This window comes from Manis javanica, chromosome 17, assembly GCF_040802235.1.
Source record: "Manis javanica isolate MJ-LG chromosome 17, MJ_LKY, whole genome shotgun sequence".
Classification (NCBI taxonomy): Eukaryota; Metazoa; Chordata; class Mammalia; order Pholidota; family Manidae; genus Manis; species Manis javanica.
Genome location: NC_133172.1, coordinates 63,026,814 through 63,050,878, shown reverse-complemented (window position 1 = coordinate 63,050,878; position 24,065 = coordinate 63,026,814). Strand labels below are relative to the sequence as shown.

The window sequence follows — 24,065 nt, the reverse complement described above, 5'->3', positions numbered from 1 at the left end:
AATCTGTGCTTGGAGTCACCCTGACCTTGGCTGCTGGCTGACTAGTGTTACTGCTGAGACCCAGTCTATCATCTGTGAGTCACTTACAGTGTGACCAGTACAGAGCTGAGGCCACTGCATGGGACATGGGCCTGCAGCCCTCTGTGGCCCTGGGGCCAGCCCAGCACTTTGTCTCTAGGTGAGCTACCCACGGCCAGCAGGCTTTTCAGCCCTCAGCCCAGACCCAGGTGCTGGGGCTGCGTCTCCCCTAGGCTCCCATCCAGGGGCCCCTGTCAGCCTGAGTCATCTGGGAGGCCCAGGGCCACTGCAGAAGGCCTGAGCAGGGCCCTGGCCCCATTCCTCAAGCTCTGTGAGATGTCCAGGCTGTGTGACCCGGGGCCAGAAGCTTGGCTGCTCTGGGCCTGTGTCTCAGAGCCTGGAGCAGGGCAGGGTGGGCAGGGCGTGCCTGCAGACGGTATTGAGGTGGTCGTGTAACTGGGGCTGGGGTCAGTGCAGGAGGGAGCCCAGTGGTCATGCAGGACAGCCGGTGTGCCTGGGAATGAGGCCAGGAGGCAGGGGCTGCAGTGGTACAGCTGGGGCCTGGTTGGGGCCTACATAGCAGTACCCCTGTTCCAGGCCCTGGGAGTTCTTCCTGCCAGCATTTCAGACCCTCAGAGCTGAGGAACAGACTGGGGGCTGTGGGGTGAGGGTGGCCGGGCAGGGCAGTGGGTAGAGAAAGGTCCCAGGGGCTGTCTGCTGGCTCAGGCTGGGGGTGCAGGTTCAGGGTCTGGGGAATGACTGTTTGGCTAGTGAGCGTTTTGTTCCAGTGGGTGGGTGGGGACGAGCAGGTCGGCTCCTGATAGCCGCCTCAGAGGGACTTCGAGGGTCTGTCCGCCCTGTCACGGAAGCAGGCATTGTGCGTGTTCCCTCCTCGTACAGGGAAAGGGGGTCTTGGTGGCCGCCAGCCAGGTCCAGGCACAAGGGCTGGGCTCCCAGCCGCCATTGCTCCAGGGTCAGCGGGGTGGACACTGTCAGGTCCATGTGAAGGCCGGGGTGTTGGCTGGGGGCCGCAGGACAGAGTAAGGTCCTGTCCTGGACAGCGTCACCTGGCAGAAGGGGGACCCGTGAGTGCCCCATGTGGCCCGGGTCAGGCCCCGTTGCCTGATAGGCACAAGGGGTGGGACACCCCCCGATGCTCTGGGCAGCACTGAGGGCCACAGTGCCTGCTTGTCCACACCAGACACCACGGCCAATAGCTCTTCACCCCACGTCAGAGCCATCACCCACTTCAAACTCAGGTCCCAGCCAGCATGGGAGTGACCCCTGTCCTCGAGGTGCCCAGTGGACTTGCACTGGTGTGCTCGTGGTAGGTGGGGCCCTGTGGGATTTACCCCCGTCAGTGGGGGACCCCCAGCCTGCAAGGTGGAGGCGTGGTGTGGTCGGGGAAGCTCAGGCGGCACCTCTTGGGCAGCCAGGCTTGAGGACCCCAGCGAAGTGGCCAGCGCACAGGGGTGGGACTTGGGAGACCTGGGCATCCTCTCCCCACCCTCCTGGGGACTGCTGTGTGATGTCTGGCAAGCCAGACAATCCCTCCTGAGTGCAGCAGCCAGGGGGTCAGCATTCCATTTACCAAGAGCTGTAAATAAAAGCAGAAACCGGTGTGAGCCAGGGCTGGGGCCAGAGGGGTCAGGGCTGGGGCTGAGCCCCAACAGCTGTGGCCCTGGGCATTATCAGGAGTGGACGTGGGGCCTGGAGATTGAGATACTTGGTGCCAGGCCCAGGAGGAGAGGGTGGGGCGGGGCCCTCCCAGAGAGAAGGGGAGGCTGCGGGGGGCCTTTGGGTGCTGCTCAGATAACCACCCTCCCCCAGGCCAGGCTGGTGGCGTGTGTTAGCTGTGAGCACGTTCCCACTGTCACCGCCCCTGTGCCGCTGTGACGTTAGGGCCATGGGGGCGCCCATCCACGCTGGGGAGGCAGAGTGAGGGGAGTCCCGAATCACTCTGGTGGGCTCAGGGCTTTGGGGGGTGCTGCTGTGTCACCAGCAGGTGGGCCCACCACTACCCTGGACCCACGTGGGCCTCTGGGGTGTGCCACCCTTTGGTTGCAGATGGGAGATTGGAATTGGGGTGCCTGGTCCGTCAGCCCGGAGCTGGAGCTGGTGGCCAGACTGACTGTACCAGGTGTCCCCCAAGGCCCAGGGGGTGGGTCTTCTTTCACTGGGCAGCCCTCCTGCCATGGAGGTGCACCTGGGCTTGGGGACAGGAGTGCACGTGTCCGTGGGTGGAGGGAGCACAAGCCCCCACAGGGAGACAGCAACTTTGCAGGGGCCAGGGGGCCTCCCGTGCAGCCCCTGGGACCCTGCTCCTTGGCTGAGGCTGAGCTGGGCACCACTGCCAGCCAGGAAGGTAGGCCGTGGTACAGAAGGGGCCGAGTGACGGGAGGTCATAGTACAGAAGGGGCCGTGTGATGGGGGGTCGTGTACACATGTGTCCCAGCCTACTCCTGGCTGTCCTCACGCAGCCCAGTCCAGGCTCTTCTCCCCGGAGCTGGGCTTTATCTTCTAGCCCAGCTGTCAGTGAGCGTGAACCCAGCCATGCTTTTGTGGGGGTGCAGGTGAGGGGGCCCCACGAGGGCCAGCATCCAGCAGGGGTGCCCTCCAACAGCACCCTTCCCCACCAGCCAGCCCACACCCAGTGCGCCCCTGTGCCCTGCTCTGCCCTGGCCCTTGCGGAGCAGCGGCAGGGCAGCAGCCCCTTGTTCAGTCCTCACCCCCAGACTCCCCCGCCCCTCCAGGCACCGCCACCCCAGTTGCAGGTATAGAACTGGACAGGACCTGGCCTCCCTCTGGGTGTGGAGCTTGAGGGCCACCCCAGGGCTGCTTTTGCTGAGGCTCAGGGACACTGGGTCCTGATGAGTTCATTTGTCTACTTAAGATCATGTTTCATTTGATGCTTTTAAGGAAAGGATCGTCGTGGAGAGTAACAGCATTTGTTCACTCGTTGGCCAGGGTCAGTGGACATTAAATTTTCACTTATTATCAACTAGTATGAAGTTTCCTTTGTCCTGCAATCCCAGCCACCTGCCCCAGCTCCACCTTCGGGCCCCTCACCTGGCCACACCTGTCTGTTGAGGCCCTTGGACACCTGCCGGACTGGGCTCAGGACTTGTGGCTGGGGACAGCTGGGTTGATGCTGGCCAGGGCAGCTGTGGGCCCTTTGTCCCTGAGGGAGGGCCCTGATCCCTGTCCTGCCCCAGTGCCACCAAGACCACCACCGCAGGGCAGCCCATGGCGGCTCTGGCACGGCCGCCTCCCCTTCCTGGAGCCTTGGGGCCCTCCTCTGTGAAGGGGAGAGAGGCTGCAGTGCTCCGTGCCAGCTGCACAGCTGTGGGTTGAGAGCCTGTGGCAGTGGGCCCCATGCGGAGAGGACCAGCCTGCAAGGCCGCCTCCAGGTGCGCGCACCCCCGCACGCACACCCCTGCACCGCCTCCCTCCCTCAGGCTTTCATACAGGAGGTGGGCAGCGCCTGCGGGGAGGGGGGACTGGCACTCACTCCATCATCACCACACTCACCCTCAGGGAAATGAGAGGCTATCACGGAAAAGCCCCTGGACACCCCCTCTCGTTGGGCCAAGGCTCCTGGGACCCGGTGGCAGGAAGGCACAGCTCCGAGGCAGGGGGGCCCCAGAGCACCACCCTGAAAGCTTGTCCCAGGAAACCCAAGAAAAGGGGTTCTGCTACCTACCCTCTCCCCACCCTTCCCTGTGGTCCTGCGGTGGGTCGTCAGACGGCCCGGGACCTGGGGCTCAGCCCTGGCACCTTGGACAGGTGGCCTCTGAGTCTCTGCCTCTTCTGTGCCAGGAGTGGCTCCTCTCTATCAGATCTGAGGGCCTGGACCGAGCCTGTGCCCACCCAGAGCCACAGAGCAAAGGTCACTGTTGTTGGCCCTGTGCACACATCACCCCCTTGTCTGGGCCTTTCCTGGCCCAGGCTCAGCCCCTGCTAGGCGAGGTGGCTTCAGGACCATGACGTGCGTCACGAGCCCCACATTCTCATGGCCTTGTTTAACCCCACCACCCCTGACGGCAAGCCTTGAGGTGCAGAAACCACAGCTTAGGAGCCCTGGGGGCTCAGCCAGGGTCCCCCCAAGTGAGGGCCACACCAGATCGGGTCACAGCCTTTTGCTGTCACGTGGTGCAGGGAACTCCTGAGCATTTCAGCTTAGGAATGGCGGCTAAAAGCCACTACTTTAAAAACCATTTTCCACCTGAACTTCCTTAATGCAGAGAACACAGCCTGGGTCAGCAGTGTTGCGTTATTGCATCAGCCAGATTTAGGAGCGTAAAGTAAGAATGAGGGAGGAGGATGCTGGGAAGTGTCAGCTACTTTCCGGGAGGGACTAGTGGCAGGCAGGCCTGCCTGAGGCCCTCAGCCCCACCCAGGGCTCCCCAGGGCTCCCGTCTGCCTTCTACCTGAGCTGGTGGCTACATCCAGTTAATGAGTGGATTTATTTCACTGGGGCATAGTCTTCAAATTTAAAGCTGCATTTAATTAACGCAGCTGGGGAAGAAAGCCACCTGGGGTCTGCCAGGCCTCCATTGGTTCTTTCCAGAAAAGAGAAAGGGTGAGCAGGGGGCCTTTCCCCTGCAGAGGAGCGGAGGGGCAGTGGGCGAGAGCTGGCTTGTGGAGGGAGGCACTCGCGCAGGCCCAGGCCACGCTGGTCTAGGTTTAACCCGCAGGCTTCCAGGAAAAGGCCCTGGCCGGCTTTATCCTGGTGTACATGCTCCTGGGCGCCGACTTCAGCTCCACGAGGACACCGAGCACAGAGCCATGTGCTGACTCAGCAGCAGCCGCCCAGAGAGTTTGGACGGTGACAGCCGCCGGCCTGCGGTGCTGCCTCCGTCTCGATGGAACTGCTCAGCTGACCAGCGTGGCTATATCACCGTGGTCCCTGGGCACTTAACTCCCACGCCCCTGAGCATCTCAACAGATGCCCTCGGCTGGGGGCTGGGGGTCTTACCCCGGAGCCCAGGCATACAAGTTCGTTGAGCCTGGCTTAGCTGCCAGCCTGTGTCCCCCACCTCCACTCCCTTCCAGGTCAGGGGAAGCCACCAGTGACTGGTGTGATTTTGTGTCAGATATGCCGGTGAAATGGTGCAGAACCGGTACCTGAGTGGTACCTGCCTGTTGACTCCCCTGAGCTGGGGCTTCACCTTCAGCCCCCATTCCAGGCACCAACATTGCTCCGTGGCCCTACTTGGCTTGTCACATGGGTTAATGCTCACAGACTCCCTCATTTGCCTGTTTCCTCTGGAATTCTAGAATATTCTTTGCAAAGGGGCTTTCTACCTTCAGGAAGTCTGGTAGGCTGTGCGGGAATCCAGTGAATTATGCCAGAAAGTTGAGTTGGGTGCAAACAGGTGAACAACTGGCTCGTGCTCCAAATGGCAGTCCCCAACCTTTGGGGGCCTCTCAGGTGTGCACCCCGCAGCGGAGCCGGGAGGAAGGTGGACCGTTGTGATAGTACCTAGGAGGTTCATGTTCTTTCCTCTAGAAGAAAATCCGCCTTGCAGCCCAGGGGGCACCTGGGATGGTGGCCCTTCTGAGAGTCAGGGATGCGTGGCGCTCGGGCTTCAGCCTGGGCCTGGAGGTCCGTCAGGCAGGGCCTGGCAGACGAGGGCCCACTGGCGGGCTGGGCGGGCCGCGGGCTCACTCTCTGCCCCACCCCCACAGTGCTGCTCACGGCCGTGAACTGCTACAGCGTGAAGGCCGCCACCCGGGTCCAGGACGCCTTTGCTGCCGCCAAGCTCCTGGCGCTGGCCTTGATCATCCTGCTCGGCTTCATCCAGATCGGAAAGGGTGAGTGCGGCCTCTGGGCCTGCTGCACGGCCAGTCGGGTCCCCCCATCTGAATGCCCCCCCGCCCTGCTGTGCTAGCACGTAGTGTTTCCTTTGAACTGGTGCACGTGAGCCGGTCACTCCATCCCAGGAGAGGCACCGACACATCGTCAGGCTGAATGTCACCCAACAAATTGAATCGGTCCTAGAGTGGCGGGGAGAGATGGGTCCGTCCGTGCCCCGGAGCCCTGTGCTCCTGTCCACACATGGTGACGAGGGGCTTGGAGGCGAGCTTCGCACTGTGCCCGGCATCCCGGGGGGTGAGGAGTCTGGCTCCTCTTGTCCCTTATGGCCGTAGATCTGGCTCACAAGCACACCAAGTGCCCGGTGGATGGATTGTGGCCACCCCACAGGGATGTGAAACCTCCAGCACCCACCGTGCTCATCTGTCCCGGTGTACCGTGGCGCTCGGGGGCGTGCTCCCTCCCGGTGCTGGGCTCGCTCTTCGTAAATGTGCTGTGGCTCGTCATTCTGTGGGTGGGAGTGGGTGGGGTCAGCCCCTGTTTCTGGCCACCAGGGAAATGCTGTCAGGAGCATTCTCATAGGTGCCTCTGGGTGAACAGTATAGTTTCCCCAGGGGGGGACAGTGGCCCAGAGTGGGCATCTGCATGGCTTCCCCAGATCAGCGATCCCACGGGGGCTGGGCAGGGCCCTGAGCCCCTTCAGAGGAGGTGGCCATGAGGACACAGCCAGCGCCCCCCACAGCCCCGTGTGTGCTGGGCGGGGGTGGGAGGGCAGGTGGGACTCGGGGCCTCACTGGTGTCAGGTTCCCCAGGAAGTCCTTGAAACAGCGCCAGCGGATGGCCTACAGGCAGGGCCAGGGTGCACCTTTGGTCAGTGCCCTGCTGCTCCCCACGTGGCCACCACACCGAGAGCCCTTCTGAGGCTTCGGGTCCTGCCTCTTCTGGAAGACAAGACCTGTTTCCTCCCTTACTGCTTGGGGGCCCTGGCGAGGGCCTAGTGACCCCCAGCCTCAGGGAGAGCTCCGCCGGGCAGGACCTGTGGTAGCAGGAAAAAGCCATCTTGTGCCCACCAGACTTTGTCCTGCCGGGAAGTAGGTCATTGAGAGGAGGCGGGCTTGTGAAAGGTATGTGCTCGGCTGGGATGATCAGATACAGAAGGACGAGGAATGTGAGGGGCTTGACTTTTGTAAAAACAAACTCTAGTAGGGATAGCAAAGAGCTTTTGTTCAGCCTGCATACACAATATGCTTACAATTGTGTTGCTGTCAAACGTCCCCTGAAGCGGTTCATTTCTGAACTGGGGATAACAGTGCAGTGTCTGCAAAATTCCTGTCTCTTGCTTTCCTTCAAAGATTTATTTGATTCCCAGATGAATGGCTTCTCCCCTACAGGATGCATTGTTGAGAACGTTGACCCCTTTCTCTCATGAGGGAGTCAGTGGTGTGACCTCCAGTGGGGCAGGGGCCCAGACACCGCAGACCCCACCGATGGTGGCGGGAAGGCCCAGGCCCTTCAGGCAGCAGCTCAGCTCACAGGTGCTCTGCTTGGCCACCAGAGAACGTGGCCCGCCACCTCGCAGGCTGGTCCTGGCCTGTCTCTCCTCCACCCTGGCCGCCCCAGCCACCCAGCCCTGAAGCCAGCTTCCTCCTCGGCTCATCCGGCACGTGGCCCGGGGCTGCCGGCTCAATTCCTTGCTGCCAGGCCCCAAGAAGCCTGACCCCCACTCTCCCCGTCGCCCTTCACCAGAGCTGGTCAAGCCCCTGAGCACGGCTCTGCCGTCCAGAGCTTGCACTGTGCTCGGGACACCAGGCAGCAACGACCTGTGGACGGGAATCACAGACGGGGCTGCAGCCCCGTCAGGAGGCCCCAGAAGAGCAGGCCTGGGTGCGGGCAGGCAGTGTGGCGCAAGGGTCCGGGGCCATGGTCCTAGGTGTGGCGGGAGCCCCGGCTGCCCTGTGGCTGGGCTAGTCCCGGAGGTGGGCATGTGGGGTCCGGCCCACACGGGGCATGTTCATGCCCCTGGCATCTTCAGAGGGGGCACTGAATGCGAGTGGTCACAGTGTGTGGGGGTGGCGGCAGCATGGCCAGGGAGCCTCAGAGAGAAGCAGGCAGGCGTGGTGGCTCAGGATGTACCTCTGGGCTGCCCCACATTCCTCTGTCCTTTTATCTGTTGGCCCCTCACCTATGACGTACCCAGCAGGGGCCACGGCCCCACGGCCCTGTCTTCAAAGTCCTCACACTGGTGGGCGTTTCCAAGACTGGACGGTGGAAGTGGGGTGTGAAAGGCCCATCCCTTGTGCCCGGGTCCCTCCCAGGGGGCACACACCGGGAGCCTTGAGGTTTTGCGCAGGCTGCGCATCAGTGCGGGAGGGGCTCACGTGCCCTTGAGCAGTTACAGAGCCCAGATAAAGAGGTCCAGCGGAACGCCTTCCTCCCATATTGTGCAGGAGCCAAGTGCCTCCCCCAGGGGGAGGTCGTGGGTGGAGAAGTCTCCCCTGTGCCCAGCAGCCCTGGCCCGGGCCCCCAGCTCACACAGGCTCACCCTGCCGCTGGGATGTTGGCCCCCCTGCCAGTAGGCGTGGTTTGTACTGTGAGCAGAGGCTCTTGGGCCCTGTGGGCTGTCTCCTGTGTCCTGACACTGTCCCACAGTGACTGGGGGATCCGGGGTCCAGGGAGACCCCCTCCAGCTGGAGGAAGCGAAGGCATCCCTCGCGGCAAGGTGGGCATGTTGCATGCCCCCAGGCCTGTTCTCCCCCTCGGGAGGACCTCAGGGCAGGTTTCACGGGTGCTGCCTGGTGCTCTGCACTGGCCTTCTGCCCTGGGAGGCAGGGACAGGGTCATGGGGCAGGGCAGGGCCATTGCCAGTGGTTGGTGCCCCCAGGCCGGTCTGCTCCTCACTGAGCACCCAGCACGGCTGGCCACATGGCAGACCCGGGACCCCCAGTGGGGCAGGCTGTCCCTTCCTGTGGCTGCCCTTTGGTGGTCCTCAGTGGAGTCTGGCCTGCCTGGCTTGGAGCTCGGTCTGTGTCCAGAGCCCCCACAGATCTGGGGTCATGTGTTTTGCCTGGGCCGCCCTCACGTGAAATCCAAGGCCTGAGAGTTGGGTTCCCTCCCGCTACCACCCTGGGGTGGGCAGCCACAGAGCCCTGTGCTGGGCAGTTAGTTCCCAGGAGCCCTGGCGGCCTGGGCAGTGGAGAGTGGGGCCTTTCCAACCGGGACTCAAGTTTGGAGCCAATCTGAGGCCACCGGGCTGCCTCCTGCAGGCTTTAAAAGACGGGTGACGGCATGAACAGATGCCGTGGTGGTGGGTGAGCACCGCGTCTCTGAGTCTCCCCCAAGCCCGGATTCCTGCCCTGACACTGTTCCTGGATACCAGGCATGCAGCCTGGGGCAGGGCCCGGGCAGGAGGGAGCCCGTGAGCCAGTGTGGGATGCGGCCCTCCGTGGGTGGAGCAAGAGAGAGTCCCCGTGCTTCCCCACCCCGAGCTTCCCCACCCCGAGCCCCTAAGGGCAGGGGTCGCAAGCCCCTTTGGGAGGGTCAGCCTGTCTTACAGAGCTGCACACCGAGGCTGGCACCTGCTCCTCAGCCCAGGGTCGCTGAGCAGAGTCCAAGACCACGGCTCTTCCAGAGTCTGACCATGTCTGTGAGGAGCGGGGAGGGACCTGGGAGGTCTGACTTGGACGGGGTACGGCTCAGGTGGTCCCTGCAGGGTCCTGGGGCTGCTGTCTGTCGCAAATGAGGGGCTTAAACAGCAGAAATTCTGCACTGCCTAGGGCTGGAAGTCCAAAGGCAGGGCCACCCTCCCCAGAAGCCTGTGGGGATGGAGCCTTCCTGCCTCCGGCCCCTGCCTGCATCCTCACATGGCCCCCTGAGGCTCGGGGTGGGCCTGATGTTGGCAGGGCCCCTTTTTGGTGCGCGTGGTGACGCAGAGGGCCGTCACCCGGGGTTACAGTGCGGCTGGAGGCGGAAGGTTCCAGTGTGGTGGGCACCGCCTGAGCCCGCAGGACCTGCCATGCCCTGGTGAGCAGTCGAGCGGGCCTTCCCCCCGACACGGAGGCTGGGCAAGGCCTCGGGATGCAGAGCCCGGGGAGCACTTGTCCTCTGATCGAGGAGTCCATGGGCTGACGCATCCCCGGCCTGGTGCTGGCCCCGTTTGCACACAGCCACTGGGCGCCCCACCAGGCTCCTGCTGGCCAGGAGGCTTCTCCAAGGGTGGAAGTGTATCCCTCACCCCGTCAGTGGTTCCCACGGCATGGCCATGTGACTCAGGGATCGTGGCTGGCTTTCCCTGAAATCAGCTCCCTGGGGCCTTCTGAATGTTCCCGCCCCAATCACCCTGGTTCTGGGGGGGTCTGAGGGGGAGGAGGCGGGCTGTGCCCGGCTCCCAAGGCCCCCGTGCTCTCACATACCCACAGGCCCCTAGGGAGGGCCCGTTGGCGGCTGTGTTTTAGGGCAGACCTGCAGGTGATGGGCCTCCGGGCCCACCGGGGTGCAAGCCGCCTGCTGTTTAGGCAGCAGGTTAGGTGCTGCCGTGGGCTCTGCAGAAAGGCCCAGAGAAGTGGTGGTGGCCCAGGGCCGTGTAAACTGGGGTCCCACGGTGTCCACACCCCAGTGCTGCTGCTGGGGGAGGACCCCCACTTCCTCCATCTGTCCATCGTGACAGCTTCCTGCCTGCCGTCCTGGGGCCTGGGGGCTGTGTGGACTGCACAGGGCCGGGAGCCCAAGCTCCTCTGTCAGGCTGTAACAGTCATTCATCTGCGTCTGTCTGGGCCCGAGAGCTCTGCTGAAACAAGGATATGGTGCCCCGGTTTGGGGTTTGTGGGAGAGGCCGGGAGCCGCTGGCGAGCCGGGCCTGGCTGTGGGAGTGATGGCATGTGGGCCAGGCATCCGTCATCGCCCTGCGGCCCTCCTGCCATCGGGGCCATCTGCCGTGGGGCTGTCCTGCGTGCTGCACGGTGTTGAGCAGCACCCGGCCTCCACCCCCCAGCATGGCAGCCCCGTCTGCAGGTGGAGCTGAATGCCCCCTGGCCACCGGGGCAAGTGGGGGCTGAGAGCACCACGTGGAGTCCGGTGCCTGCACTCCGGGAAGGCACCGCCTCCCGTCCTCCCACCCCCACCCTGCTGGCGGTGGGGCACCCTCCTGCTCCCGCCCCGGGGTGGCCATGGGCCAGCAGCCCGAGCAGCTGCTGCTGCACCTCATCAAACGAAGCGGGGCAGCCTCACTCCACGGCCAGAGGCAGGCAGCGCTCCCACCAGCTCCCCAAACCACCTTAACTCCCACCTGCTTCTAGGGCTCCAGCCCTGGCTGGACACCAGGATGCGAGGGCAGGCAGAGCGCAGTCCCTGAGCAGTCACCCTGGCTCCTTCAGGCATGCCAGCCCCGTGGGGCCCAGTGCCGCACCCAGCCAGCAGGCCCGGCGCCCGCTCCACTGCCCCCGATGAGTAAGGCTGGTGTGCTTGGCCAGCATTGGTGGGTGTCCACTGGGGATGCAGGTCTCCGACCTGCATTGGCGTCCTGCACAATCTGAGGCCGAGCCCGGGAGCTCTGCCCCCGACTCCTGAACCCCCCCTCTGTCCTGGTTCACAGTGGGGTTCGCCGTGTCTGTGGGAGGCAGGCGGCAGGGAGGGGACAGGGTCGGGACAGCCCAGGGGAACGTGGGGCAGCCAGATCAGGCCTCCAGCCCAGTGCACACACTGCGTACGCACATGTACACTCACGAAGTCCCTAAGTCAGGAGCACACTCGGTGGGGACCGGTCTTGACAACTGCCCAAAACCTGGTCAGTGTATGTGAAAAGCCTGATGTAAATGATAGATGAGAGGTGGAAGCGTCTCTCCCACTAGGACCGTGGGTCACACTAATGAGAAAGTCACGAATTCAAGACAAATCGCTTTACTTGTAAGGAGCCTTTCTCCTGAGAGGCCTTCAGTGTCCCCGAAGTGTGCCGACGGCAGGAATGGCCCGCAGGTCACAGGCTCGCCGGACTCTTAGGAGCACCCGCTCCAGAACAGGTCTGGGCGGGGTGGACGGGAGCTCGCGCGCAGTTTCCAGAGGTGAGACCCGCCCGCCCCTCGCGGTCCCAGGTGCCCACTGTGTGCCTGGCAGCTCCCGCGGCAGAAGTTCTGGGCAAGGCGCTGGGACACAGCAGAGCGCTGTAGGTGTAGAGGAATGGGACTTCCAGAACGTTCCATGGGGGTGGGGGTCAGCCGGAGAGAGTGCAGAGGGGCTCTGGGCACTCTGCCGAGGCACCATGGAAGGCGTGCTGTCCTGGGCCGGCCCTGTCCACTGCCCATGTGACCAGGCAGCCCTGGGACCTGGGCCTCAGGGATCACGTGCAGGCAGCAGGTTGGGGGAAGGGCCGGCTGCCACGGAACCTATTCCGGTCATGAGACTGGCCTCATCTGGGAGCAGGGGCCGTGTGGGTCTCACATCCATCTCCCAGCCTGATGGAGACCAGAAGCCTACTAAGCAGCCCAGCGGGGCCAGGGCAGAGCCCAGAGACAGCAACTGGGGGTCCCTCCCCACTCCACCTCCGTGTTTGCTGTAGGAAACCCGGTGCTGCCTTTGAAGTGCAGGCTTTGATCCGGTAAGATGGCAGGGTTTGGAAGCCTGCCTCACCCGGGTCCTGTTCGCACCCCTCCTGTCGTGTTCCTGGGGTGACAGGCAGTCACCCTGCTGGGTGGCGTGGACTCCCTTGAGGACCTCAGGTTCCCGTGGGGTCCTCCATCCCCCCGCCCCAGAGGAACCTGCAGACCTGCTAGTTTTGGGTGGGTGACTGACCTGTGTAGAGCCCCAGGGTCACATCCCAGCCTGGCCCTGTGGGATCTGAGCCAAGCTTCTCAGCAGGACAGAGGCACAGACCCTATTGTCTAGAGCCAGAAGGGCTGAGAAATGGTCCCCAAACTAACAAGCAGCCCACGCCAGAGGAGGCTGTGTGGCCACAAGACGTGGTCACCCGGGACCATTCCAGGGGGAAGTGCTCGGTTGGGAGAGACGTGGGCTCAGCTTGGCAGACCCCGGCCCCCACACCTGTGTCCAGGGGCCCACTCTGCTGGTGTCCAGCGAAGGATCCAGGCTCAGATGCCCCCGGGGTCCTGTCCAGGAGGCAGTAACTCACTGTCCGGGCGAAGGAGGCATCTCCCAGTGTCCCGGCACAGCCGGCACTGTGGTCCCCTCAGCCGCAGCTGACTGCAGGGACGGATCTAGATTCTGCCAGCCTCCGGGGGAGGGGGAGGACTCACGCCCAGGCCCCTGACCTGAGGCTCGTCAGCACCCGTCCTGACCTGCGCCCGCCTTCTGGGCAGCTGCTCTTCAGTGTGAATGAGCACCTGTGCTCAGAACGCAGACGAGGGACTGCAGAGCTGCCTTCCCCACCCCTGGTGGCCAGGGGCCTCTCGCAGGCCGTGTTCCTCAGGCTCGCGCACTCACTCCTGCCTTACCACTGGCTCAGCGCAGCCTGGAGAACGGGGACTGGGGTGGGTCAGCTCGCTCAGCACGGGTGTTTCATTTGTGGCAGTGAGAAGGCTTCGGCACCATGTTTTCCTTGGGTGCCATGTATTTTCCTCCAGGAACATTTTGGAACTTGTGGGACCCCCGTGTGGCGACCTCTAACCTAGCATTCCTTTCTGTCCCATTGGCCTTTTCCAGGTGATGTGCCCAATCTGGATCCCAAGTCCTCATTTGAAGGCACCGAGGTGGACGTGGGGAACATAGTGTTGGCATTGTACAGTGGCCTCTTTGCCTACGGGGGATGGTAGGTTCCAGAATGTCTGGGTCCCAGGCCAGGGGTCCCGACACGCACAGAAGCCCGAGCCTCTCGGCCGCCCACGGGCAGTCGTAGAGAGCGACAGAGGGCAGCTGCCTCTCGGAGCTGCTCTGAGCCCACCCAGCCCAGAAAAGCTCAGCCCTCAGCATTTTCTCAGCTCCTGTTGGCCCCTGAGAAGACAGCCCTTTGCTCGAGGCAGAAGGCACTTGGGCCTCTCCCTGCGGGTGAGGGGCCCCTGCCCACTGCTCTCCACCGGTGCTTTCCAGAACTGGGCCCCCAGCTGGGGATCTGCTCTCAGCCCAGGCCGTGCTATGGCTGCTGCAGGGTGGGCGGGGAACGTGGGCCATGTGGTCGGCAAGGATGCCCTGGAGCACACTTGGCGGGGTGGCCCCCTCAGTGTGAGCACGTGTCCCGTTAGGGCTGCCCCGTGCCTGACCCTGACCTTTAGTGCTCAGAGTGGACATTAGGAGCTGCACAAAGCAGGTCTGTGCCTGTAGAGGCACACAAGTGATGAGAGCCCTCGGGCTGAGCTCTGCATCCGCCTCGGAGACGTGCTGGTTGCCCAGGAGAGGACAGTGGGCCAAGGGTGTTGGGCCTGCTTGGCATGAGGCGGGGGTCTACCAGTTTTCCATCGGAGGCAGGACCCAGTAGGTGTCCACATGCCCTCAGCTGCTCACCAAGCAGGGCCATGGACAGGGGACCTGCTCTCTACCACCCAGAGCCGCCAAGAGGGGCACCCCAAAGTCTATGTGCTTTTCCCCCGTAACAGTGGGAGGGATGTACAATTAACCTCTGCACTCTAAATTCTAGGAATTACTTGAACTTTGTCACCGAAGAGATGATCAACCCCTACAGGTGCGTGTGTCAGCAGAGACGGGAAAGCAGGGGGCAGCCCAGTCCCGGGGGCCCACCCACAGGCCCAGCCCAGCCTCAGTCAGAAGGGCCTTGCTTTAGGGTCATGCCAGGTCGGGGGGACTGGTTTCTGGCCTCAGACTGGCAGCACGGTCGCCTGTGACCTTGAACAAGACCCCAAGTGGGGTGGACGGGGTTCCGTGGGCAGGCGGGCACCGGGGCTGGCAGGGCTGTCACTAGGCCACGTCCCCACAATTGCCCAAGCCAGGTGCTGGCTTCTAGCCACCTGCTGGTACTGGTGGCCAGGCCAGTGCAGGTCTCACCACTCGCCACGCAGGGACCTCAGGACCCATCACCGTGTGTTGGGATGGCTCCTGGCTGTGGGTCTAGCCGGCCCTCACACCCCTGCCCTGTCCTCCCAGGAACCTGCCCCTGGCCATCATCATCTCGATGCCCATCGTTACGCTGGTGTACGTGCTCACGAACCTGGCCTACTTCACCACGCTGTCCACCGAGCAGATGCTGGCGTCGGAGGCCGTGGCCGTGGTAAGACTGGCTGCCAGCCCTGGCCAGGTCCCTGAGAGGCCTGCCCTGCCACCTCTGAGCCTGTGACACAGAGCAGGCTGGGCCCCTCGTCTGCGGACCATGTTCCCACCCCAGGGGGCTGAGCTGAGCTCTGCTAAACCAGGGCCAGGTTCCCAAGCGTGACTACACATGGGCTTCCCTGGGGTCTTCGAAAGTGTTGGTGCCCAGGCCATGGCCTCAGTGGCTTTGGAAGCTGAACATGGCAGTGGTGAGTCTGTTGTGGACCACGGTGGCTTGGAAGGCCCCAGCCCACGCAAACAGGTCCTCAGCCCAGAGCGCAGGACATGGGGCTGGGCAGCCTGCCCCACCCACTGACCAGATACATCCTGAGACCCCTTTGCTGGGCGTTCTGGACACAGGGCTCAGAGGAGGAGCCATGTCTTGGGGCCCCTGGTGATAGCCAGCTGCGTGCCTTGGCAGCCTCCTACACCAAGCAGGGTGGGACCCCAAGTAGAGCCTGTGGGGACCCTGCGTCCGCCCCCTCCGCTTTCCGAGTGCCTGCTCGCTGGGCCCCACTCTGGGCCTGGTGTGGGAGACCCAGCCAGTGACAGCAGCGTTCCCTCGTGGGCAGACACGCTGGCAGGGACAAGGCCTAGGCCCCCAGTCAGCCTGGCGCTGTGCAGGGGGCATGCCAGAGAGTGGGGGCAGGGCACGAAGTGCAGGGCACCCTTCTGTTCCAAAGAAGGTCCTGTCCCAGGCACGCCCCCGCAGTCCAGACCCCGAGAGGCCCACCACATGCAGGAGAGCCATGCAGACAGAAGCAGGCAGAGGCTGTGAGGTCAGGCCGGGCCGAGAGGACGGCTGGGGCCTCGGGGCGCAGCCTGCCGCCAGGTGCTGTGGGCACAGGGACCCACACTCCCTGTCTGACTAGGACTTCGGGACGCGTCACCTGGGCGTCATGTCCTGGATCATCCCTGTCTTCGTGGGCCTCTCCTGCTTCGGCTCTGTCAACGGGTCCCTCTTCACGTCCTCCAGGTGGGCTCCCACCCAGACCGCCCTGCCACGCAGACCCTGGGAAGGGGGAGGCCGAGCGGGCCAGCTGCGTAGCTGCTGTGCACACACACCGCTCTCTGGCATGTGCTTCAAAAGCCTGTTTTTTGTTAAGTTGAGTCACTTGGCAGCTGTGAAAACATCAGGTCACAGGAGTAAAGGACAGGAAGGCTCCTTCCTGGGCCCTCCAGACCCCCTGCTGGGTTCCCACGCCCTGACCAGATGCCTGGGGTGCCAAGGGCCCTGAGTTTCTCGCAGGCTCAGTTGATAGGGGATGAGAGGCCGCCGGGGAGCCATACCTGCAGGCACAGGCCCTCTTGCCCCTGCCCTGCCTGGGGGCATAGGGCAGAGGCCACAGCCTGCTGCTCTGTCCACAGGCTGTTCTTTGTTGGGGCCAGGGAGGGCCACCTGCCCTCCATCCTCTCCATGATCCACCCGCAGCTCCTGACACCCATGCCCTCCCTGGTGTTCACGGTAAGTCAGCAGCACTGTCCGCTGCCCTCCGTCCCCAGGAGGGCTGCCGGCTGACTGAACTGGGACAGTCCCTGGGAGGGTTGTCCCTCCGGGGTTGTCCTGGGCTCCCAGCAGGAGGCGGTGTGTTTGGCCCTGCAGCCGCCTCTCCGCCCTCGGGCACCTTTGCCGCTTCCCCTCTTGTGCCTGCCTCTGTTCCCAGATCCCTCGCGTGCCGCTCAGACCAGGCCTTCCTGCCAAGCAGGAGCGCGCAGAGGCTGTCAGCCCCGCGGCAGAGCCGTGCCCCAGTGGCCCCCAGGGCTCACCCGCCCACTTCTCTGCCCGCAGTGCGTCATGACCCTGCTTTACGCCTTCTCGAGGGACGTGTTCTCCGTCATCAACTTCTTCAGCTTCTTCAACTGGCTGTGCGTGGCCCTGGCCATCATCGGGATGCTGTGGCTGCGCTACAGGGAGCCCGAGCTGCCACGGCCCATCAAGGTGAGGCCAGCGCCCACACAGCTCCGGTCCGTGCCCAGCCAGCCACCCTGTCTAGACTCCATCCCCCTGGTAACCCAGGGTCGGGGCACCTTCTCCAGAGGTCTGGTCATGACTGACAGCGTAGGCGTGTGACTGTGCCTCTGAAACAGACCTGGTGGGTCACTAAGCCAGTAGATGACGTTGGGAACATCTTGAGGGCCAAGCGCACGCTCCAGGTGCTGGGGTTCCCCGCCAGACCCAGCAGGCCCCATATCCCTGCCCTCCGCGGGCATGTAATCCGGTGAGGGGCGGGTTGGCACTCAGGAAGCCTGAGGACCCCGGGGCAGGCAGGGGAGGGCCTGACTGGCAGAGGCATGTGAGTGCAGGCAAGGGGCCACGTGCCCTCTGGACAGGGCATAGCTGGGACTGGTGCTGCCTGACTGGTGAGGCATCACCAGGCTTGGCTGCCCACTGCACCCACCCTGGCCTCAGCAGTTCTGGAGGAAGTAGGGGTGCTGCCGACCCCGGCCTAGAGGTACACTCTCTGACCCCGTCAACTCAGTAGTGGGGACAGCTGCCTAGGGGTGACCTCCTCTCTCCAAGGGGGGCACTGATGGAGGCCACTCTCCTGCTGGTGAGGCCCTGGCACATCACAGGGCAGAGCTCAGGGTGGCTGCTGGCCAGCAGCTTGTCCCCATCCAGTTCTTGGTGGCATGTCTATACCTATTCACAGGCCTCCTCCAGCCCCCATCCGGCAGTCCCACAGAGGCCATCAGGGCACTGCTGCCCTGCCTGCGAGAGGTTCTCCCCGGGGTGGTGAGGGAGACCTCAGTGCTATGGAACACCTTACTCCTGCCTGTGGGCGCTCTGTGCCCCGTCAGCCTGGACCTGTTGGGTGCTCTGGCCCCCGTCAGTCTGGGCCCATGGCATGCTGTGTCCCTGTGGGGCTGGGTGGGAGGAGGGCATGCAGTCTGGTTTAACTTGGTGGGACCAAGCTTGCCTTTCATCTCCTGGGCTGTCTTGCCAGTGTGTAGACAGCAGACCCCGTGTACAGGCAAGCCTGCCTTGCTGAAGGCCCAGTGCGTGCAGAGGCTGGAAGGCACCGCTGGAGCTGTGCCGGGCTGTGGGCGCCTCTCTGGCTCCTCTGCCCTGAGCCCTGCGGGGGTGCCTGTCTGCCAAATGGCCGTGCAGACTGTGGTTCAGCCTGTCCACAAAGGGCTCTCTGAGAACATGGTGCCCCTGCATTATTAGTGGTCAGCCCTGGTCCTCCCAGAAGCACCAGGCCCACTCCTCTGCATGACCACGGGTGGGGTGCCAGGCCCGGGTTTCCACCGTGATGTGGAACCCAGTGAGGCAAATTTTCCCTGACCTTAGGAAACCTGAAGGGAACGACCTGGTTATTTCTGTCCACCCCTCGGCTTCTGCACCTGGCACTGCGTGCAGAGTGAAGGATTCACAGAGAACCGGGCGGGGGTGGGGGTCTTAACCGTCAAGCCCAAGATGCAGAGAAAAGTGGCTTAGGTCAGCCATGTACGCACTAGACAGCCCTGGGCAGGGAGGGGAGTGGGCATGGAGCTGGTGGCACGGCTGGGCCGTGGGCAGGAGGAAGGGCAAGGGTGCCACGTGACCGGCAGCTGGCGCCAGCTCGGGCAACACGCACCACTCCGCCCCTGTCCCCAGGTGAACCTGGCCCTCCCGGTGTTGTTCGTGCTGGCCTGCCTGTTCCTGATCGCCGTCTCCTTCTGGAAGACCCCCATCGAGTGTGGCATCGGCTTCGCCATAATCCTCAGTGGCCTGCCGGTCTACTTCTCAGGGGTCTGCTGGAAAAACAAGCCCAAGTGGCTCCTCCAGGGCATCTGTGAGTGTCCCCCGCAGCCTGTCCTTGCCCCACAGCAGGTGGCTGGGAGCAGCCGGGAGGGCAGCGTCAGGCGCCAGCTGAGGGGCCAGCAGCGGGCGAGCTGGGCAGCAGGCACTTACGGCACCGACCGAGGGCCTGGGCATCGTGTGTCTGGCAGTGACGTCCAGCCACGTATTGTAGGCGTAAGATGCTCGGCTTGGCACCAGCTAATCTCAGAACAAGGGATTCCAGAAAACGAGGCTGCTTTTGCCAAGTAACAAAATCCCACCGTCTGTCACCAGCTTAAACACAGCCGTTCGGCCTAGACAGGCAGAGGAACAGCATCTCTGCTCCACGGTCACAGGGCTGACATAGACACTGAGTCTGGGACCCTGTGCAGGGACTGTGGTTGATGGGGAAAGTCCCTGGTGGCCGTGGGCCTGCACCCTGATGGCCATCCTCAGGTTCTGATCAGCAGCTGCCTGGTGACAAGATGACGTCACTTGTCAGAGTCGTGCCTGCATCCCTGACCACGGGCCCCTTTTATTATCTCTGCACATGCCCCTGTGTCCGGAAGCCAGACCCCCAGAGCAGGTGCTTGGAGTCCAGGGTGACAGGTGTCCCCTGACCCGCTGCCCACGCCCCGCTGCTACGGCCTGTCTGTAGGGCCGCAGGCGTGCGCTGTTACTGGGGCAGGCACAGGGTGTGTGCTTGCTGCCAGTCCCGTTTGCCCACCAGCCGGAGGCTCAGGGTGGACCCTCGGGAAAGGCCTGTCCCAGTCCTCCAGCAGTGGGACTCCTGAACATGCTGGGGTCTGAAATAGGGTGAGGGGCGGAGCCAGCTGCTGCCCATTGCTGAGTCCCTCAGCCACACCCCCAGTGGCTTCCAGTCAGGGCAGACGTGCGGTGCATCTCTGCTTCTAACCAGGAGTGCAGGGTGGTGATGCGCAGGCCTGCGTACACGTGTCCACGTGGCGAGGCCTCACATAGAGTTCTGGGTTTCTGGTTGCTTGGACAACGTGGGAAGGCCCGGTGACACACGGCTGACTCGCTGTCTCTCCCTCAGTTTCCACAACCGTCCTTTGCCAGAAGCTCATGAAGGTCGTCCCCCAGGAGACATAAGCAAGACTTGCCGGGAAGCTGCCAGAAAGAAAGTTCACAAAGGTCATGTGGAAACAACTCAGCCCCTCAAAAGCGACTCCAGGCCCCACCTCCAGGCAACTCAGCTGGGTGCCCTGCACTGTCCCGCGCCAGGCCAGGCTCCAGGGCCACTGTGAAAACTGGTACGAGTTTAAACCGAAGTTGCGCTCCCATCAATACCTCCTCGTGTTGAGCTGAGAAGCAGCCGGGACTGACTCACCGTGGACTTCTGCCACTCGGGGCCCTTCCCTTCCCACCTTTGTTTATTTGTATTATTTCTGCAACTTAAATTTTGGATCAGGTTGATGCCACCAAGATGACTCTTTTAGAGAGATGGACAGGGGGAAGGTGGGAGAAGAGTTTTCCTGTGCCGCCCGCCCCCCATTGCATAATATGGCCCAGAGGGGCAGGTCCTGTCCCCAGGCAGGACCCCAGGGGCCAGCAGTGTCCCGGCAGCAGGGATCCTGAGAGCCGGCAGGGCCACGCTGCACAGGCCACAGGCTGGCACGGACAGTGCACCTGTGCTCGGTTGTCATGGACGTAGTGAGTCTGTACATGCTTGGTAGCAAAAACTAACACCAGGGCTTACGTCCCTGCCTTAAAGACCCAGGGTAGATCCCTCCCCGACCTCCAGAAGAGAGAAAGCTCAACACAACAGCCACCTTCAGAGAAGTTTATAGAACAAAATGACGCAGGCCCCAGCTCAGCAGAGGGCCCTGGTTCTGGCATCTGCGCATGGGGGCCTCTGAGCAGCTCGCCCAGTGGGACCAAGCTCTGCGTGCACTGCCCGGGACGTAGAACAGGCCTGCGTCACTCAGCATGCCCTTGTGCTCCCAACTGTGTACTTCCTGCCCTGGGGCAGATCACAGCCACAGGAGGACCTGGACGTCTCCCCTGGGCAGGCGGGTGGGCTGGGGACAGCGCACCAGGCCTGGCCTGTGTCTGATGCTGCCCTCGGCCTCCTCTGCATCCGGTTCTGAAGCCGAGGTCTGTCTAGTGTTTTCAGATAAAGCCCCATGCTTAAAATCTGGAAATAGACAAGAAAAGCAGATGCACCTCCCCTGATGGGTTCCCTGCCGGGAAGTGGAGCCGAGCCCTCCCAGCGCGCTGGCTTTGCACCTGCCGCGGGAGCTGCCCTGGCTCTCAGGATCTGGCTCCCCCGACGGATCTGTCCAGAGAGGCTGCACAAGCAGGCTTTGTTTTCGTGGCTCCATGGCATTTTCCCCAGGGAGGCAGCTGCAGGCCAGCCAGTGCGTCCTAATCGCCGAGCCCCCGAGCCAGCCTGGGGAGCAGCGCCATGGAAGGCCAGCCTGCCTCCCTCCGGGCCATTCCAGGCACCTGCAGCTCCCGCTGCTGGCCCTTCCCTCTGGGAGGTGGAGCCGAGTCTAGGAGCAGACCTCGTGAGAGGCCCAATGTAGGCTCCCTGGAGCCTAGTGTACAAACGTCCAGTCCAGCCTGCTGCTACCCAGCTGGGCCCCCACGTAGGTCCAGCAGGACAGAGACCTGACAGGCAGCTTGGATGCCTGAGCTGGGCACGGAGCTGAAGAGCAGTTGGCTGGACATTCGTCTCACCTGCTGTGCCCTGGGACTATGCCACCTGCAGCTCGTGATGCATAAGGACCGACCTCCTTGGACATCTCTTGTGAGCCCAGTGTCTCTGGGGCTGTGGTCCTCTCACCTAGGGGTCCAGCCCGACACCTGAAGGCAGAAAGCCACCAGAGGACCTGGTTCTCCGCATCGGGCAGAACCCCTGCCCCGGGCTCCAGTTCTCTCATCCACAAGCAGGGCAGTAGCTGGCGTGTCCCTGCACGGTTGTGTGTGCACCTCCAGAGACTGGGCAGGTGGCCACTGCCGCCCACCTGCCTGTCCACAGACGTCCAGCAGCATCTGAGCGGGACGCCACCCCTCCGCAAGGCCTGCGCGTGGGCTACCATCTTGGGTCAGACTGTCAGTTTGGGGAGAGTGGATACGGCCCTGGGGATGTGGGGAGCCGTTTGGCCCTCTCCAGACCAGAGTGTGGTGGCCTTCCCATGTGGCCTGTTGTGGCAGCCTGCAGACCGGCGCCTTGGGGCCCCACAGTGGGCCGTAGGGTCCCTGGGCTCTGTTCCCACAGCCTGGCGAACAGACTTAGCTCTTTATGACCACTATACTGACAAGTGCCCTGAGCGTTGGCATCCATGAGGTTTAAGCTCTTCAAACCAAACCCTGGCACAGCAAGCCTCAGCCCCATGGTTCCTCTGGTTGCTGTGTCCTGACGTCACTGATCGGCACCTCAGTGAGTCATTTGGAGGGTGGCCGCTCATCCTTGCTGCACCGTGGCGTCCTGGCTGTCCTGCGTCGCCACTGTGTTCCGGCCAGGGCCCAACGCCCCTGCGGCAGGATGGCATCTGTGGCCTCACTGTATTCTGTTGTGGCTAACCCGTCACACTTGGTTAGTTTGGGGTGGGGAACTCTGTTTTTTTCGTGGGGGCTTCTCTGTTTTTAAAGAAACATCAGAATTAAAAGTACTGCTGGTGGCCCTCTGTGTCCTTCTCTTCAGCGCCGAGTTCTGGGGCAGGGCATGCTCCCGGGGCCCCCTGCCCTAGAGGGCCCGCCCTGTGCCCTGGGGCAGCCTCCTCGAGGCCTGCAGCCCTGCCGCCCGGGGATGGTCCCTCGGTGGGCAAAGCCGGCAAAGGAGTGGGAACTCAGATGTGCCTCTCGGGAGGGGCACTGACATGGACACCAGGAGGTGAGTGAGGACTGCCCCGGGCCTGCTGCTCATTCCTAAGCCATCCTCAGAGCGTCTCCTCACAGCCTGGGGGGAGCAGGGCAGAGCACCACACTGGCCCTTCCAGGACGGCGTTCACACAGTTGGGGCAAACTGCGTTCTGAGCATTGGTGTTTGACCGGGGCCTGGAGGACGGCTGGGGCTGAGCCCAGATGGGAGGGGCGTTGCAGGGCAGCTGCAGCCCGAGCCACAGTGAGGGCCAGAGGGCTCCGCAGCAGCTGCCAAGTGAGCCCCAGCCAGGGGTGCAGGGGCACAGAAGGCTGGGACCACAGCTTTTCATGTCCCCTGAAGGCTTCAACTCCACCCCAAAGGCAGCGGGGTCCCCGTGCCGCCTCAGGGCAAGGAGTGCCTCCAGGAGCAGACTGGCAGCTGCCTCCTGAGATAGGTGTGGTTTATAATGTCCTGATCACACAGGGTGCCCCCGCATCCTGGACCCCAGAGGCTGTGAAACGCGCATGTGGGAGGCGGGATTGCAAAGCCTGAGTGGGCAGGGGGCTGTCCGGTGGGCACCGGTCTGTGCTGCCCCCAGCAGGTCAGGTGCCCACCATGGCTCTCCCAGCCCAGCCACCCAGGCAGCGCATCACCGCTGGAGCTCTGCTACCCAACGGGCAGCATGCAAGACGTGCAGGTCACAGTGAGAAGCACCTGAAAACCCTGTCATTGCACAGAGGTGGGGTAACGTGACGGGCCGCTGTCCTTCCACTGTCACCGAGGGGAAAGGTTCTTGACACTTGAAAGGACAGTTCTCAAGCTGACCCAAATGGCTTGAGGCCGAGGGACGGGAGGAGGGGCTGGGGGCGGGCATGCTCAAGAAGGGCCGCAGCCGCTCAGCTGCCCTGCGTGGGGAGGCACGGGGATGTGTCTGGCGGAGAAGGCCTAGGCGAGAGGACTGGGGTGCCGGCCGCAGCAGGACGAGACTGCTTCTGACCCCCAGGTCCTTAGAGAATTCCACCAGAGTCACCAGATTGGCCACGTGTGTGGAACCACTGACAGCTGGGATCAGGCCAGCCACAGCAAGGCAGGGACATGACAAAGCCACCTTTGCCCCTGGAAGTTGCCAGAACCACCGTGCGGGCATGGTTTCCGCCACCGTGGGATGGGACTGCTGGGGGTGGCGTGGCCAGTGGGAGAGCTCGGAAACCTCAGCTGACTCCAGGGCCCCAGAGAGCCCTTCTCCTGACCCTGCTCTCGGCAGCACCCTTTCACACGTCCTGAACCCATGACATTTCTCTGTCCCCCAGAGAGGCTGCGGGTCCTTGATGTCCTTGCAGCGGACTCTAGAGACGGTGCGGGTGGGCAGGACCTGAGTCCTGAGCCCAAGGCACCCGGTGCCCAGGGCAAGGAGGCCCTCACCCACAAGATGCTGT

At 63.3% G+C, this 24,065-nt stretch overlaps 1 protein-coding gene across 2 annotated transcripts in view; it reads left to right on the top strand.

Moving 5' to 3' along the window:
- The window catches only part of SLC7A5 (solute carrier family 7 member 5), a 28,214-nt gene extending 5,765 nt beyond the window's left edge, over positions 1-22,449 (top strand). Inside the window, exons 2-10 of one of the 2 annotated variants that reach the window (XM_017677714.3) lie at positions 5,710-5,835; positions 13,484-13,589; positions 14,412-14,456; positions 14,876-14,999; positions 15,910-16,013; positions 16,406-16,502; positions 16,827-16,976; positions 18,636-18,813; positions 19,858-22,449. In XM_017677714.3, coding sequence (XP_017533203.3) covers positions 5,710-5,835; positions 13,484-13,589; positions 14,412-14,456; positions 14,876-14,999; positions 15,910-16,013; positions 16,406-16,502; positions 16,827-16,976; positions 18,636-18,813; positions 19,858-19,913 — 986 coding nt within the window. In that variant the 3' untranslated portion in view covers positions 19,914-22,449. The remainder of the gene's footprint in view (positions 1-5,709; positions 5,836-13,483; positions 13,590-14,411; positions 14,457-14,875; positions 15,000-15,909; positions 16,014-16,405; positions 16,503-16,826; positions 16,977-18,635; positions 18,814-19,857) is intronic. The other variant, XM_036993839.2, reaches the window with a different exon arrangement.
- Positions 22,450-24,065: the final 1,616 nt, after the last annotated feature.